Here is a 16,467-nt window from a genome sequence, read left to right on the forward strand (position 1 = left end):
AGAACCTAGCACCCTGCTTGCCACAGAGTATTTGCCAGATGCTATGATGATGATGATGATGATGAAATCTAGATGCAGTCACTTTAGGCCTTCACTGACCACAATCACCATAGTCTTGTTATGTCAGTTCAATTATCTTTTTTTAATTGGGGAAAAACTATCAGCAGAAGAATGAACAAGGCAAGAAGAATAATTGAATTGTTTTAAGGGAAGGGGATTTGTAAATTGAAGTCTGATCACTGGTGAGCAATCAGGATGAGGGAAGATTGAAGGAATTGGGTCTGTTGGATTTGGACACAAGAAAATTCAGGAGGAATCATGGATATCTTCATATCTCTAGCAGGCTGTCCTGGAGGAGAGGAAACAGACATGTTCTGTGAGGGGAAAACTAGGACCAGGAACTGGAGTGCAGTGGTGTGATCTCAACTCACTGCAATCTCTGCCTCCTGGGTTCAAACAATTCTCCTGCCTCAGCCTCTGCACTCCAGTGACTGAAAAAGTGTTCAGGGTAAGATACCTAATAAGTCAGATTTTTAGCTCAGAGTGAAGAATTTTCTAATTTCAGAGCTCTCCAGTCTGTGCTTTGACTCACTGAAGAGGTTCTGAGTGTACCATCATTAGAAGAGTATGCTGCGGGAGGCTGAGGCAGAAGAATTGCTTGAACTGAGGAGGCGGAGGTTGCAGTGAGCCGAGATCACACCACTGCACTCCAGCCTGGCGACAGAGCAAGACTCCGTCTCAGGAAAAAAAAAAGAAGAGTATGCTGGCAGAGGCTATGCTGCCAGTCATGTGTGCCACTATAAAGGGTATTCCTGTGCTGAGTGACAAATTGGCCTCAATCACCTCTAATACCTCTTCCAACTCTATAATTCAGTGTCTGTGATACTTTTCAATAACATGACCATGACCTTTCCACTGAGTGGAAACAGTAGTTGTTGTTTTATTTTTTTTTTAAACGCAGCCATCTTTGACCAAATTGACTCTCTAGAGTAATTTCCTATTTTCCTTGCTTTTGAAGATGAAGTAAAAGAATCTTGGCAAAGTAAGTGGAAGCCAAATCCAGAGATTTTCTCTAAGTAGACTCATTTTGAGGAGAGGCAGGGAGGTTGGTAGGAATGGATATTGTCTCACTCAGCAGGTCTGGGTTCTGTCTCTACTCTCTACTTATTAGCTCTGTAAGAGAAGTCTTAATATCCTTGTCTCTAAAATGGAACTAGTAATATATTTTGTATCAGATAAAGAAGTGCCTAGCATAGTGGCCAGAACATAATACAGATTCAAAATTACATCCTTCCTCTTGCGCTCTTCTTTATTATCTTGAGAGAATAAAGATTTTTTTGGTCTTATTTTGGTTTTGATCACCCTAGGGGGTCATTTGCGGGGCAGTTTTCTTTTTAATTGTGTGCTTCAAACTGAAAATGTCTTCATTGCCTAAGTATTCTCCTACTCACAAAGAAGTAAGCCTCTTTGTCTTTTTGAGCCAGGGAGTTTGTCTTCCTCTAGCCTTTTGATACTCTGCTATTTTTAGCTCCTAAAGGTAAAGTATTTTCAGAAATAGTCCCCTGATTTCTGTTGAAAGTAATTTCTAATTTCCATATTAATCAAAAAATAGCTTTACATTTCTTTAGTCCTAATCCTAGTACCAACAAGAAAAGAGGATTAGATTGTATTGACATCTGTAAAGCAATTAAAATGTACACATCAAAATCCCAGAATACCTGATCACTACTGCAGCCTTTAGGATACAAAGGAGAAAGGCTAACTTGTGTCCATTTATTCTCTTCACTCTTGACCTTCAAAAAATACAAATACAAAAGGGGCAGGTTTGTTTCTAAGGACAAAGTGATAATTATTTGGTAGGTGTGGAAAAGGCATTGCTTTTGGGATTCCCTTCCCAGTATGACCACTGACTTGCTGAATAATCTTTTTGTTGTTGTTGTTGTTGAGACAGAGTCTCGCTCAGTCGCCCAGGCTGGAGTGCAGTGGCCCAATCTCGGCTCACTGCAAGCTCCGCCTCCCGGGTTCACGCCATTCTCCTGCCTCAGCTTCCCAAGTAGCTGGGACTACAGGTGCCCACTGCCACGCCCTGCTAATTTTTTGCATTTTTAGTAGAGACGGGGTTTCACTGTATTAGCCAGGATGGTCTCGATCTCCTGACCTCGTGATCCGCCCGTCTCGGCCTCCCAAAGTGCTGGGATTACAGGCGTGAGCCACCGCGCCCAGCCGACTTGCTGAATAATCTTAACCAGAAAGTTACTTCACCTCTCAACCTCTATTTGATTAGCTATAAAATGGGAGAAATCACATTAGGATTGACCTGAGGCTCAAATGAAAAGCAAGTGTGAAAATATCTTTTGTATGAGCAATGAGTGAAATATACATGGTATGTCTCAATGGCAGTCATGTGTCATAAGACTGTAGAGATCCTGAGCTCAAGCGATCCTCCCACTTCAGCCTCCCAGAGTGCTGAGATTACAGATGTGAGCCACCATGCCTGATCAGACTTAATGTATTAACAGTTATAAAACTCCTGGACTCAGGCAACGCTTGAGACCCTGTAATTAATAAATAAATAAAGAAGTAAGTAAGGTAAGAAGGTAAGGAAGGAAGGTAAGAAAAGAAGTAAGAAAGGAAGGAAAGAGAGGGAGGGAGGACCAAATAAAGCTCCCTGTAATGCTGCCTTATATAATATCTGCCAAGTTCAAGTGAATTAAAAATAATTCCACTTGGAAACATTGAAGGAACATCCTATAATTGCCCCTAAAGTGAAAGGCATCTGAAATGACAAAACAGGAGTGTGATTACCTGTGGCTGCACAATTTCTCACATGAAGCTGAATACAGATTTTGGCTATGAGACTGGATCACTTGGCTTCCCAGATTAGACCCCTGACTTTCTTCTTGAGAGGTAGCACGCCTCCAGATTGCTAATTAATTGACAAGTTAGCTACTTCAGTTCTAAAATTAGAAAATGATTAGAGGGTAAAGAGGTGAATTTTCTTTGGAATTGGAAAGGATTTAAGGAAAGGCATATTAACAAAGATACATTATTAAAGCTCCAATATTTACAAATCCCAAAGAAGCTTTTAGGGATTTAGGGATTTAATCTTTGACTTTTAAAACCAGCTTTTCATTGTCAGACAAAATACCAGTGAGCATCTAACAACTGCAGGAAGCAGTGAGACAGGCACTTATACACTGTTAGAACAAGTACAAATTGATGGTCTTTCTAGAAAACAGTATGGCAAAGTATGTGAAGGCTCTTAGCATGTCATATCTCTTCACCTCCGCTATTTCTCTCGTCTGAGTCCCAACATCTATTGCTAGGAGCTTGCAGTAGGCTCTCAGCTGATTGCTATGCTTCTCTACCCCGTTATAGTCTGTTTTCAACACATCAGTCAGAGTGACCCTTTTCAAACATAAGTCAAAGCATGTTATTCTTCTGCTGAAAACCCTATGAGGTCTTCTCATTTCACTCAGAATAGAAGTCTAAGTCCTCACAGTGGCCTGTAAAGTCCTACATGAACTGGCCAGCCTTTTACCTCTCTGACTTCCTCTACTACTACTGCCCCCTCATTTGTTCCCTTCCAGCCACACTGGCCTTTTTGCTATTCCTCCAACATTGTCCCGTATGCTGTCCACCTTAGAGCCTTTGCACTGACTCTTTTGTCTGAAACACTCTTCCTTCAGCTATCTGCTTAACACTTATCATTTCCTTCAAGCGTTTGCAAAAATAATACCTTCTCAATGTGTCTTACTCTGATTATTCTGTTTAATATTGCAGTGCCCTTACCCTCAACACTTTGGCACTTCTGATTCCCTTTACTTTACCCATTTTCTCTTTTCCATAGCACTGAAGACTTTATGTTTAATATTTATCCAAGGGTACCTTCTCCCACCCTCTTAGAATATAAACTCCACAAGGGAAGGGATCTTTGTTTTGTTCACTGACAAAAGTCCCTAAACCAGTGTCTGGCACCAAGTAGATACTCAAATTGTTGGATGGAGGAACTTTAAAAATAGGCCTACCCGGCCGGGCGCAATAGCTCACACCTGCAATCCTAGCACTTCAGGAGGCCAAGGCAGGTGGATCATGAGATCGAGAGATCAAGACCATCCTGGCCAACATGGTGAAACCCCATCTCTACTAAAAATACAAAAATAGCTGGGCATGGTGGCACACACCTGTAGTCCCAACTACTCGGGAAGCTGAGGCAGGAGAATCTTTTGAACCCAGGAGGCAGAGGTTGCAGTGAGCTGATACAGTGCCACTGCACTCCAGCCTGGCGACAGAGTGAAACTCCATTTCAAAAAAAAAAAAAAGGCCTATCCTTTAACCTAGAGATTTGACTTCTAGAATTCGTTCCTAAAGAAATAATCAGTCAGAGATTTACTTAGGTTATTTTTAGTTTGTTAGCTATTATAAAAGTGAAATTTTCTTTTTCTTTTCTTTTTTTTTTGGAGACAGGGTCTCGCTCTGTCACCCAGGCTGGAGTGCAGTGGCACAATCTCGGCTCACTGCAACCTCCGCCTCCCAGGTTCAAGCGACTCTCCTGTCTCAGCCTCCCGAGTAGCTGGAATTACAGGCATGCGCCACCACGCCTGGCTAATTTTGTATTTTAGTAGAGATGGGGTTTCACCATGTTGGCCAGGCTGGTCTCGAACTCCTGACGTCAAGTGATCCTCCCGCCTAGGCCTCCCAGAGGGCTGGGATTACAGGTGTGAGCCACCGCGCCTGGCCCAAAAGTGAAATTTTCAAACAACTAAAACAGGTAATGGTTAAATGATATATCTACATATGGAATATCATAAAGATATTAAAATAAGCCTTTCGAAGAATATGTGATTACATGAGTAATTGTTTATAATGTTAAAGTGAAAAAGTAGAATATATAACAGTGTATACCCCTACCTCATATCATATATAAAAATTAACTCAAATGGATCAGTGATCTCAATATAAGCCAAAACTATAAAGCTATTAGAAGAAAACATAAGGGTCAATCTTCATGACCTTGGATTTGGCAGTGGATTCTTAGATAGGACACCAAAAGCATAATCAACAAAAGAAAAAAAGAGGTAAATTGGACTTAAATCAAAATTGAATTTTTTTTTGCATCAAAGGCAATATCAAGAAAGTAAAAAGACAACCCACAGAATGGGAGAAAATATTTGTAAGTAATACATCTGATAATGGTTTACTATTCAAAATGTATAGAGAACTTCTGCAGTATAACAGCAAAAAGACAAACCACCCAGTGAACAAATGGGAAAATGCCCTGTAATCCCAGCACTTTAGGAAGCCAAGGCAGGAAAATCACTTGAGGCTAGGAGTTTGAGACCAGCATGAGCAATATAATGAGACCCAGTCTCTAAAAAACACAAAAGCAAAACAAAGCAAAAAAAAAAAAAAAAAGGCAGGGCATATTGGCACGTACCTGTAGGCCCAGCAGGAAGCTGAAGCAGGAGGATTGCTTGAGTCCAGGAGTTTGAAGCTACAGTGAGCTATGATCCTGCCATTATACTCCAAAAATAAATAATTGTATTTTTTAATTTATTATTATTATTATTTATTTTTATTTATTTTTTTGAGACGGAGTCTCACTCTGTCACCAGGCTGGAGTGCAGTGGTGCCATCTCGGCTCACTGCAGCCCCAGCCTCTTTAGTAGCTGGGACTACAGGCGTGTGCCACCACACCCAGCTAATTTTTGTTATTTTTTTAGTAGAGACAGGGTTTCACCTTGTTTGTCAGGCTGGTCTCAATCTCTTGACGTCTTGATCTGCCCGCCTCGGCCTCCCAAAGTGCTGGGATTACAGGCGTGAGCTACCGCGCCCAGCCAAATAATTGTATTTTTAAATGGGAAAATGATTTGGATAGACATTTCTCCAGAGAGGATATACAGATAGCCAATAAGTACATGAAAATATGCTCAACATCATTAGTCGTTAGGGAAATGCAAATCAAAACCATATTGAGATCCCACTTCACACTTACTATAGGATGGCTATAATAATAATAATAGAAAAGAACAAGGATTGTTGAGGATGTAGAGAAATTTGAACTCTCATGCATTGCTGGTGGGAATGTAAAATAGTACAGACATTGTGAAAAAGTTTGGTGATTCCTTAAAAAGCTAAACATAGAATTACTATATGACCCAACAATTCTACTACTTGGTATGTATACCGAAGATTTGAAAACAGGTACTCAGACAGATGCTTGTATGTCATTGTTTATTGTACCATTATTCACAATAGCCAAAAGGTGGAAACAACCTAGGTGTCCCTCAACAGATGAATGGATAAAGAAAATCTGGCATATACACACAGTGGAATATTATTCAGCCATAAAGAAGAAGAAAGTTTTGGTACATGCTACAACATGAATGAACTTTAAACACATTATGCTAAGTGAAAGAAGCCAGACACAAAAGGACAAATAGTGTATGATTTCACTTACATAAAATAGGCAAATTCAGAGAGACAGAAAGTAGATTAGAGGTTACGAGGCTGAGTATTGGGGGATGTATTGTTAATGGTTACAGAGTTTCTGTTTGGGATGATGAAAATGTCTTGGAAACAAATAGTGATGATAGTTGCATAACATTGTAAGTGTCATTAGTGTCACTGAATTATATATTTAAAAATGGTTAAAATTGTAAATTTTATATTACACATATTTTACCATGATAAAAAAATTTCAAAAAAATCCCCCAAACCGAATATAGTATACTGTGGTGAGCTGGAGCTGGTTTGTGTAAGCTCTTGAGAGCTGATTGTGGGCACTTCTTCCAAGCTACTCATTCAGTGATGTTGGTAGCATCAAATTGGTCATGGTGGAAGCATTTATGCCATGGCAGTTGGCAAATGCTGCAAAGCAGCTCCCATTTCCATCCCCTTCGAGCCTGTTGTTAAATATTTACCAGCACACCACTGAATATATATGTATAAAAATGTGTAGAAAGCCATCTGGAAAGATAGATGTCAAACTGTTATTGATGTTACCTCTGGGGAGGAGAGTAGTATTGTGGCAGGAATGTGAAAGTAAACTTGAACATAAAAAGTGTAAACTTCAATGTTACTTCCATTGTTTGTTGTTGTTTTTTTTGGGGGGGGGGCGCGGGGGAGATGGAGTCTTGCTCTGTCGCCCAGGCTAGAGTGCAGTGGTGTGATCTCGGCTCACTACAGCCTCCGCCTCCCGAGTTCAACTGACTTTCCTGCCTCGGTCCCCATAGCAGCTGGGACCATAGGCGCCCACCACCACGCCTGGCTAATTTTTGTATTTTTAGTAGAGACGGAGTTTTGCCATCTTGGCCAGTCTGGTCTCGAACTCCTGACCTTGTGATCCACCTGCCTCAGCCTCCCAAAGTGTTGGGATTACAGGCGTGAGCCACTGTGCCTGGCCACTTCCTTTTTTTTTTTTTTTTTATGGTGAGCATATAGACATATTTCTTGTATCGCTTTTAAAAAATAGACCAAAAAGTCTGCATATATTGGGATTTTGGTATTGGTAACTTTTCTCTTGAGAGGCTGAAAACTGGTCACATATGCTATCTGAAATAGCCCATGGAGGGGCTGAAGGCCAAGCCTAGGACTTGGATTCTATTTCCTCAAAAATCTGCTTTTTTTGTTTGTTTGTTTTTTGCCTAACTAAATAAGCGTTTTCTTATCTCTCTGTAGGTTACCCCACAGCCTATCCAGCAGCTGCCCCTGCCTACAATCCCAGCCTGTACCCCACCAATAGTCCCAGTTATGCTCCAGGTAAAGAGAAAATGGGGACCTAGCAGTGGCGAATGGGGTAGGAAGGGGGACTCGATATGGAAAAACAAAACCACTTGCTGGCCTTTTCCTGTTCTTAATTGCTCCGGGCCCAGCCTGTCCAGGCTTGATTTTCCTGGGAGTCCCCTCTGGGAACTGGGACAGTCAGCCTCAGGGTGGGGGCGGGAATAGAATCTCCTCCACTCTGTCTGGGACTTAAGGTTGACTCATCTCTCCCATGCTGGAATATCTGAGACCTGCATCCTCCTCATAGAACCTTTTCTGCTCTCCCAAGCAATGTCCAAATTCATTCTCTGCTGAGTTTTCCCTGAGGCTGCCACTGGGACACACATACACCTTGGGACACACACACCTTGGGGCACGCACACACACACCTACACACCTTGGGGCACGCACACACACACCTACACATCTTGGGGCACACGCACACACGCTCTTGCCACCAGAGGGTAAAGAGCTGGTTTTCAAGCTGAGATAAGCTACTTGTTTTTCAAAATTAATAAAGGCCCAACACTTGGATTGAGGTTGAAATGGGTTTGAAAATGTTGAAAAGGTTTTTTCTATTTTGAGCTCGGAGCATTGCAGCAGTCTTAGTTCTGATCTTAACCCTCATGCTCAGTTGGTGCTCTAATACTTAAGAGCAGGAGAAAGAGTATGGGCTCTGTGGTTAGAAAGTCCTGGGTTTGAATCCTGATTACCCAACTCACTAGTTCTAAGGCCTTGGGCAAGTCACCTCACCTCTCTTAAGATTCAAATGTGACTGCCTGCCTCAGGGTTGTGGATGGTTTTATGTAAGTTCCATTTACTCAACAAGTATTTGTTGAATGTCTTCCATACTGGGATAGAAAAATTAAAAGATGCCATCTTTGCCTGCCTGAAGTAGCTCCCACTTGGGAATCTGGCATATAAACTCATTGCAGTACTAATCTGCTAAGTATCGTAAAAAGGAATACGTATAAGGGAAGGAGGAGGGAACAACAGTCTGCCTGGGGGTGAAAGTGTAGGGGAGGCTTCAGAGAGTGGAGAACAATAGAGATTTGAAGGAGAAGTAGAAGCTGTTCTTTAAGCACACAAGGAATAATGGGGATTCCAGGCAGAGTAGAGCATGGGCAGAGGCTTAGAGATGTGAGAACATGACACTGTGAGGAACGTAGTAGTAGAGGAGTGGTTAAACTGTGAGCAGCTAGATGAATCTGAACTGTAGATACACAAGGGCCGGATTTGGAGAGGCCTTGAATGTCCTGATAATACGCAACAACCCCCCGCCCGGCAACCCATGCCATTTTCTTGTTTAGCACTTGTCATTATAGAATTAGAAAGCTTCAAAAGACCTTAGAGATCCTCCAGTTCAACCTCTTCTCTTGACAAAGGAGAACCAAAAAGCAGTGTTTTGTCCCAAGTTACCCAGTGAGTCAGCATTCGCATAAGGACTAGAATCTTTGGCAGATCTCCTGACTCTCGTCCTATGCTTTTCTCTGCCAATCTAGTGTTTATTCTGCTGTCATTCTCTTTCTTGGGGCTTACTTAAAGGAGGAAAGAATACAGGTTGTCTGAAGACCTAGATTTGAGTCCTCACTCTGTCATTTCCTAGATTCACAACCTTAAAGTCACCTGACCTATCTGAACCTCATTTCCCCCATCTCTAAGTAGGAATCATATCATAATTATACACACACACCATGAAGTTATCACACAGCCCCTCTTTTTGGGACAAACAAGAACTATTTTATGTAAATAGGTGATGGTATCCCCTAAGGTGCTTACATAGATGTGTCATTTCACAGACATTTTGACCCACCCTGTTGTGCCCAAGACACTTTGGAAGACCTTGTAGATGACTCAAACTTGAGGAAGCTGTAATCACTGCCTTTGGAAAGCTTATGAAGGGAGCAGTGACACATGGGCTAAAGTTCTATAATGGTATCTCAGCATTGGTTTTATATTTACCTTTAGTCAATATGACATATAATATTTTCCCCAAGATCTATGATAGAAGACAAAAATAATAAAAGCTACAGAAATTCTCTGATAATCAAATTTGGTAAGTTCTAAACTACAATGGCTTCAAGGATCATGTATATCATATATAAATAAATGATTTAAATTTAAGTGCTATGAGATCTGTGAACTGACTTTGTAAACTGTCTAGACTAAAACAAAATGAGTTGTTGCAGAAGGTCAAGTAAGATCAAGAATGAAGAAGATTCATTGTCTTTCTAGTCAGGAGGCCATCAGTGACCTCATTGGAAGCATTGTCAGTGAGGTGGTGAGGCTAGAAACCAGAGTGCAGTGAATCAGGAGTCAAGAAGTAGATTTAGCATATATAGCCTATTCTTACTAGAAGCCTAGCTACCAGGAAAGGAAAAACAAAAGGACACTGACTAGAAGTGAATGTAGGGTTGAAGGAAGGTTTTCTCGGATATGAGTGTGGGGTACTGATAGGAAGGTGCAAGTGGAGAGGACAAGTCAGAGACACAGGAGAGGTGGTGCCAGTCAGAGCCAGGCCTCCACAGAGGCTGCTGTAGGGGTGCGAAATCTGGAGCTCAGTTCTCTTCTTTGGTTTGGGAAGTTGAGTAGCGAGTGGAGACAGGGTGCCTCACGCAGGAGGGCAACTAAAGGAAAGACTAAAGGAAAGGTGACAGGTAGATATGCTTAGAATAAATTGACCAGTGGAAAGTGGAGAGTTCTCATCTAATGACCTTGATTTGCTTAGACAGAGGGGAGTAGGGATCAAGGGAGGGTTCTTAACCAGGGAGGTCAGGATGTGAGAGCCTCACAGGAAGGAGTAGGACTGGAAACTACCAAAAGATAACAGAGCAGGGTCACACTGGGGGCCCATCTGAATGGTGGAGGCTGTGAATTTGTCCAGGCTCTCATGCCCAGCACTGGGCTATTTTCTCATAATGTTGGATTATGGGATTGTTTTAGAATCACTTTGCCAATAAGTGAAAAGACATGGAATAAATAGCTACTGTTTATTGAATGTTTTCTATGTGTCAGGAACTGTTTGAAGTTCTTTATCTATATTAGCTTGTTGCATATTGCAATAAACTTTTCAGGTTGGTACCCTTATTATCCCCATTTTCCAAATGGGAAAACTAAAGCTTAGAGAAGTTACATAACTAGCCCAAAGATTCAAGCCCTGCACCTTGCCACTGTGCCACATGAGCTCTTAACTGCTACACTGTAGTTGCGTCAGTGGGCCAGAGAGAAATTAAGGCATTAGACTGGCTAAAGAGGGAAAGGAGTGCAGATAGGAGGAGGCTGAAACTGTAGGGAAAAAAAGAGATTGAGATTGAGTACATCCTGGCATGTGTATTCAGCTTTAATTTTAAAACAAGCAAAAAGTAAGCCCTCATCTAACTTGATTTTCCCCATTTTGTTTTTAAAAGTCAACATATTTCTACTAAAGTCACCCAGACTGTTTTCTCAAAAACGCACAAAATCCACAAGAGAGGGTAATGTTAGAATACTGTATTTAAAGACCCCAAACTCGGAGTTGAAAGACCTAGGTTGTAGCACTAGCTTTGCTTCTGATTTTGGTGTGACCTTGGGAAGATCCCTTTCCCTTTGAGTTACACACACACACACACACACACACACACACACACACACACACACACAGCATATTTTGGAATGCTGGCCTCTGGATTCACAGTGCAGGTTTCCTGACTGTGGGAGACTTCCTACCATGGAGAAGCTGGCTGAAGGTCAGAGAGGACGATGTAGGTTACTCTCACCTTCCTGCCAGAGCCAGCCATTTGTGATGCAGAGAGGTGCCTTCAGAAGGAACCAGGCTCTTAGGTTTAAATTTCTTTCAGCTGCTTTAAGGAGACCAAGAAATTGCTTGAGAGAAAGCTATTTTTAGCAGCTCTGAGTACCCTAAGATGTCATCTGTCCAGGATGCAGGGAAACATTTCACTCTTTTCATCGGTTCTGAAAGCAATGTGGGTATTTGGAGCTTTTTCCCAGGCTCTTAATGATTTCAGGGATCTTATTTAAGAACTCTTTGGCCCCATAAGAGGTAGGAGCCAATCAAGACTTGGCTTTTAGAATCTAGGGACCTATTAATGGTAACCTGGCTTGAAAATAAATGAAGGGATGGATAAACAGATTAACTAATACAGATAGAAATAAAATAACCTCCTCATGAGAATCTGTTGACAAAAACATTTTCCCCTATTGTCTCATTTGATTTCATAGCATCCCTATAAAGTAGAAATGCATTATTCCCATTTTACATGCAACAGACTTGGAGAAGAGTAGGGAAAAGGAATTTGTGCTTTCTGAACAGCTGCCCTGTTCCAAGCCCTGCACAAGTCATGTTACAAACGTTCATTTTTACCTTAGTCTTGTAAGTTAGGCTTCCTGCCTCCAACTTTGTTCAAACAGGTTAAATAAGTTGCCCAAAGTTATACAGCTAAAAACCAGTAGATTTGGGAGGGCAAGGAAGGAGGATCCCTTGAGGCCAAAGGTCAAGACCAGCCAGGGCAACATGATAAGACCCTGTCTCTACAAAAAATTAAATTAAAAAAAATAGGCAGGCTTGGTGGCACACACCTGTAGTTCCAGTTACTTAGGAGGCTGAGACAGAAGGATCACTTGAGCCCAGGAGCTGGAGGCTGCATTGAGCTATCATTGCACCACTGCGTTCCAGCCTGGGCAACAAAGTGAGACCCCGTGTCCAAAAAAAGCAGTATAGCTGGGATTCAAACCCAACTTGTCTGACCCCACAACCTGTGCTCCTTCTATAGCACCACAGTGACCCAGAGGCTTCAGGGATGGAGTGCCTCTGCATTGGTCCTATCTCAGAGGTTTTACAGACAGCTCTTTAGAGGCCAAAGATGGTGATATTGTCTCTGAACCTTCACTTCCTCTAACACAAAGTCTCTGTCATATGTGAAATCCCTCTGCAGTTCCTGGGATAACTGAAATGTATTATAACAGACAAGCAAAAAGCAGGAACTTGGGCTTGTTCACATCCAGGCAGCTCTGGGTCAGCTGCCTGGAAGACACTATGGCATCCAGGGGCTCTCTGCATTGAATGGACTTTCCCAGATGACAAGTCTGTCACCCTCTCTAGGGTAAAAGTGCTTCACATCTTTATTTACTGTTTTTGTGAAGCTGGGGGGAAACTGCTATTGGAAAACAAAGTCTGTTTATGTAACTGCAATGTATACAACTTTGCACAAATTCTTAGTGGTAATTTCAACTAACATTTCTATCCAACAGAGTTTCAGTTCCTGCATTCAGCTTATGGTAGGAAAGCTATTTTTCCTCATCTGTATTACAGCCTATGAATGTGTTATCTCGTAACAATGGTAGATCCCCTCTCCTCTCCTCCCCAAATCCCATCCCCTAGGCTTGGGCTCCCCCCCAGGTGGCTCAGCAGCAGTTCCTAAAGCATGCAGGAACATGTCTGATGGTGCCAAAATCATGGGTTGGAGACACACATGAACCGTCCCTAGGGCAGCAGCAAAGGATCGTGGCATTAAAAGGCGTCTGTCACCCTAACCTGGCTGCTGAATTCAAACAAATGAACAAAAATTCCAGGACCTGCATGCAGCTCCTCAGTTGGCTTTGTGGCAGCCTCTGTGAAGGAGTACCTGGATTATGCCTATTAGAACCCAAAAAACTAGTTTGCCCCAGGATCAGATTTTCCATCTCCATCGGCAGTCTGACATGTTTGAAGACCTGGTTGACTTTAGATACAATCTGTTCCCTTAGCCCAGAACTTGAGCTCTGGGCTCATTTTCCTAGAAGATGCTGAGAGGTGGGGAGAGAGGGGCAAGCGTGCTAATAAATGAGGGACCAGAACTGGGTTCTCTGGACAGTGTGGACTCCAGGCCCAAGGCACCACGGGAACTTCTGGGCACCTGTGAGGGTCCCAGCAGTATAACTTGACTAGGTCCTTTTTGTCATAGACAGGAAGGGACCATGGGAAGGACTTGCAACTTTCACCACCCTCACCTGGGCTGTTCAGGAAAATGTTTTTGTAAAATCTCTGCACCCTTTCTCAACTTTTAACCTTGAATTATTTGGATGCTGGAAATTGAATTTGTGTATCACGCATCTGTCAGGAGATGAGCTGTGAAATTTCTCCTTGCCACTGCTGTGGGCTGTGTGATCTTGGGCAATTTACTAATGTCTCCAGGCCATAGATAAATTGTTTAATTTCATATGATCTCTGAGGTCCCTTTAAATGCTAATACACTGTCCTCTTATAATTTTATTACTTCAATTTTGTTAGTCACAGACCTGTTTCTCATATAGTCATTTTTTGTTTGCCTCAGGATATGTGAACCTGGACAGAAGGGTGCATAAAAAGTTAGAGAAGTTCTCATTCTTCCCCTTCCAGTTATAGCATCTGAAATAGATCTGCATAAAGAATACGGATGGAGCTCTTCACTTTATAAAATTCTGTGCCAGGCCCTAAGATGGCCCTTTGAAAATATGAAGACTAGTAAGACAAGGGGCTTGTTCTCAAGGAGCTCACAGTTTAGTGGAGAGAAGACATGCTATTAAGTACAGGTGCTTCCAAGAATCACGGGGATTGGGATAGTCAGTTTATAGGGATGCATGAGAGAGCTGTGTTTAAGGGGTGGGGAGAAGGAAAGGCTTCATAGTAGGTGTGAGTCTTCAGCTCATGATTGATGGATTAATTAATGTTACCAGATGGAGTTTGGGGAGAGACATGCCAGAAGAGGTAGCAGTGTGGACAAAAACATGGAGATGTGAAGCTCCTTGGCATATTCTGGGAATGATAAGCAGTTTCTGTGGCTGTAGTATGGGCAGGAGATTGACAACAGTGAGAGAGTCTAGAGAGGTCATTGGGACAAGATGATCATGGTGGGGCACTGAGTGCTACACAGGAGTTCAAACTTTAGCTTAGAGTCAGTGGAGAACTATGGAATGTTTTCAAGAAAGGGGATTTTATGATTAGGTTTAGGTCTTAGGTATATTGCTCTGAATGCAGCTTGAAAATTGGAGGGAGCAGATTTAACATGAGGAAGCAGTTGCAATAGTTCAGATGAGAGATGATGAGAGCTTCAAATTAGAGCTGTAGCCTATAACTTTGGAGATGGAAGAGGGGACGGATACCAGAACTAGAAGTTAGAAGACTGGGTGACACTTTATTTTTGACCCTCACATCAGTACTATGAAGCAATCAAGGAGTGATGATTATTGCCATTTTATGAGACAACAAAACTGAAGCTTAGAAAGGTTAAGTGACTTGCCCAAGATCCCACAGCTATTAAGTGGCAGAGCCCAGGCTACAACTCAGATTTCCTGACTCAGTGCATTGTTCAGGATGATGGTCCCTTGCTGCCTCGTCTCCTTGTAAATGTGCTTAACAGATTGTTCAACTGTCAGAGGGCGTGAGGGCCCCGTATCCAGGAAAGTGAACAACCCAGCACCTGGATGTGGGCAGCATGCTGTGACTGGGCCCATGGCCCTTCACTGCCAAGGGTTCTCTCTCTCTCTCTCTCTCATTTAATTGAGGGATAACACATAGCAAAGTATATAAAGTACACTAATCTTAAGTGTACAGCTTAATGATGTCTTTACATATGTATATGCCTATATTTAACTACCTCAGTTCAAAATACAAAACATCTCTAGGAAGTGGTACTTTCCAGGCACGCAAAGGCAGGCATGCCATTCTGAGCAGCCTCCTCTGTGACCATGCCTCTAAAAGCTTCAGTTGGAAAATGTCTTCATCCCACAACTGAGCTCTGAATCGCTCCCACCAATAGAACAGGTGACTTTAGAATTATATACAGAGGGGCTGGATCACATGGTACAACTAACTAATGGGGAGGTCAGGTTGACAGCTAGTATTTGTTTTTTGATGTGTTTTCACATTTATCTAGTTATTTAAATTATAAGGATTCAAACATACAGAGACGTACAGAAAACACTAATTCATTTTCTTTATAATGAAACCAGAAGAAAATAAATAAAATATTTTATTCAGAAAATATATAGTATAGTTCACGTCATCAGTTGGAAAAGACATAGTAACCAAAGGCACAGTCGCACTTGCTTCTTTCCTGGTTAACCTGGAACATTATTTTACTATGTATCATGCTGTCTTGTTCACTCCCTGGTTGGCGTGTGGCTGTGTTGCATCCCCAGCTAGACCATAAGTACCTTGTGTGCGGTGACTGTGACCCAGGTGTGTTCCCTCCCACCCGCGGCGCTCCCCTCAGTGCTGAGTGCAGTGTAGGCCTCAGTCACTCTTTGGATAAAAGAGTGATTTACTCTTTTGTAAAGAGTAAGTTAAGTTAGACTTACTAACTTTAATGGTCACACAGTCCTTCAGGCTAATGTCAGACTTTTGGCTTATGATGAAAATTATGGTAAAGTATATACAACTTGGAGGAAAAAATTTGAATGGAATAGAACCTCCAAATTCTCTAAATTCTTACAGCCAAATTCAGGCCTCCTGCCCCCTGATGGTGTTCCTGTGGGGTCTTAAGGGCATGGGCTTGCTTTATCTGACTTTTCAGAGCTACATGTTGTACTTTTTAGAGAGTTGTTTTGGGTGGCCACTGCTTTCCAGCCACATGTGTTGCAGAGTCTAAATTTGGAGACATGTTGATAAGATTTTTTAACACTGATTGGATTCTTTACCCCTTTCCTGTTTCCCACCTCCCAAAGAAAAGAAACGCAAAATGATTGTTT

At 42.1% G+C, this 16,467-nt stretch overlaps 1 protein-coding gene across 3 annotated transcripts in view; it reads left to right on the plus strand.

Moving 5' to 3' along the window:
* Nucleotides 1-16,467, plus strand: part of FAM168A (family with sequence similarity 168 member A) — a 209,198-nt gene that overhangs the window by 171,086 nt on the left and 21,645 nt on the right. For 2 of the 3 annotated variants that reach the window (XM_017894432.1, XM_017894434.1), the window contains exons 3-4: nt 7,681-7,761; nt 13,012-13,038. In XM_017894432.1, the coding sequence (XP_017749921.1) occupies nt 7,681-7,761; nt 13,012-13,038 (108 nt within the window). The remainder of the gene's footprint in view (nt 1-7,680; nt 7,762-13,011; nt 13,039-16,467) is intronic. The other variant, XM_017894433.1, reaches the window with a different exon arrangement.

This window comes from Rhinopithecus bieti, unplaced genomic scaffold (genome assembly GCF_001698545.2).
Source record: "Rhinopithecus bieti isolate Rb0 unplaced genomic scaffold, ASM169854v2 scaffold_21412, whole genome shotgun sequence".
Taxonomy (NCBI): domain Eukaryota; kingdom Metazoa; phylum Chordata; class Mammalia; order Primates; family Cercopithecidae; genus Rhinopithecus; species Rhinopithecus bieti.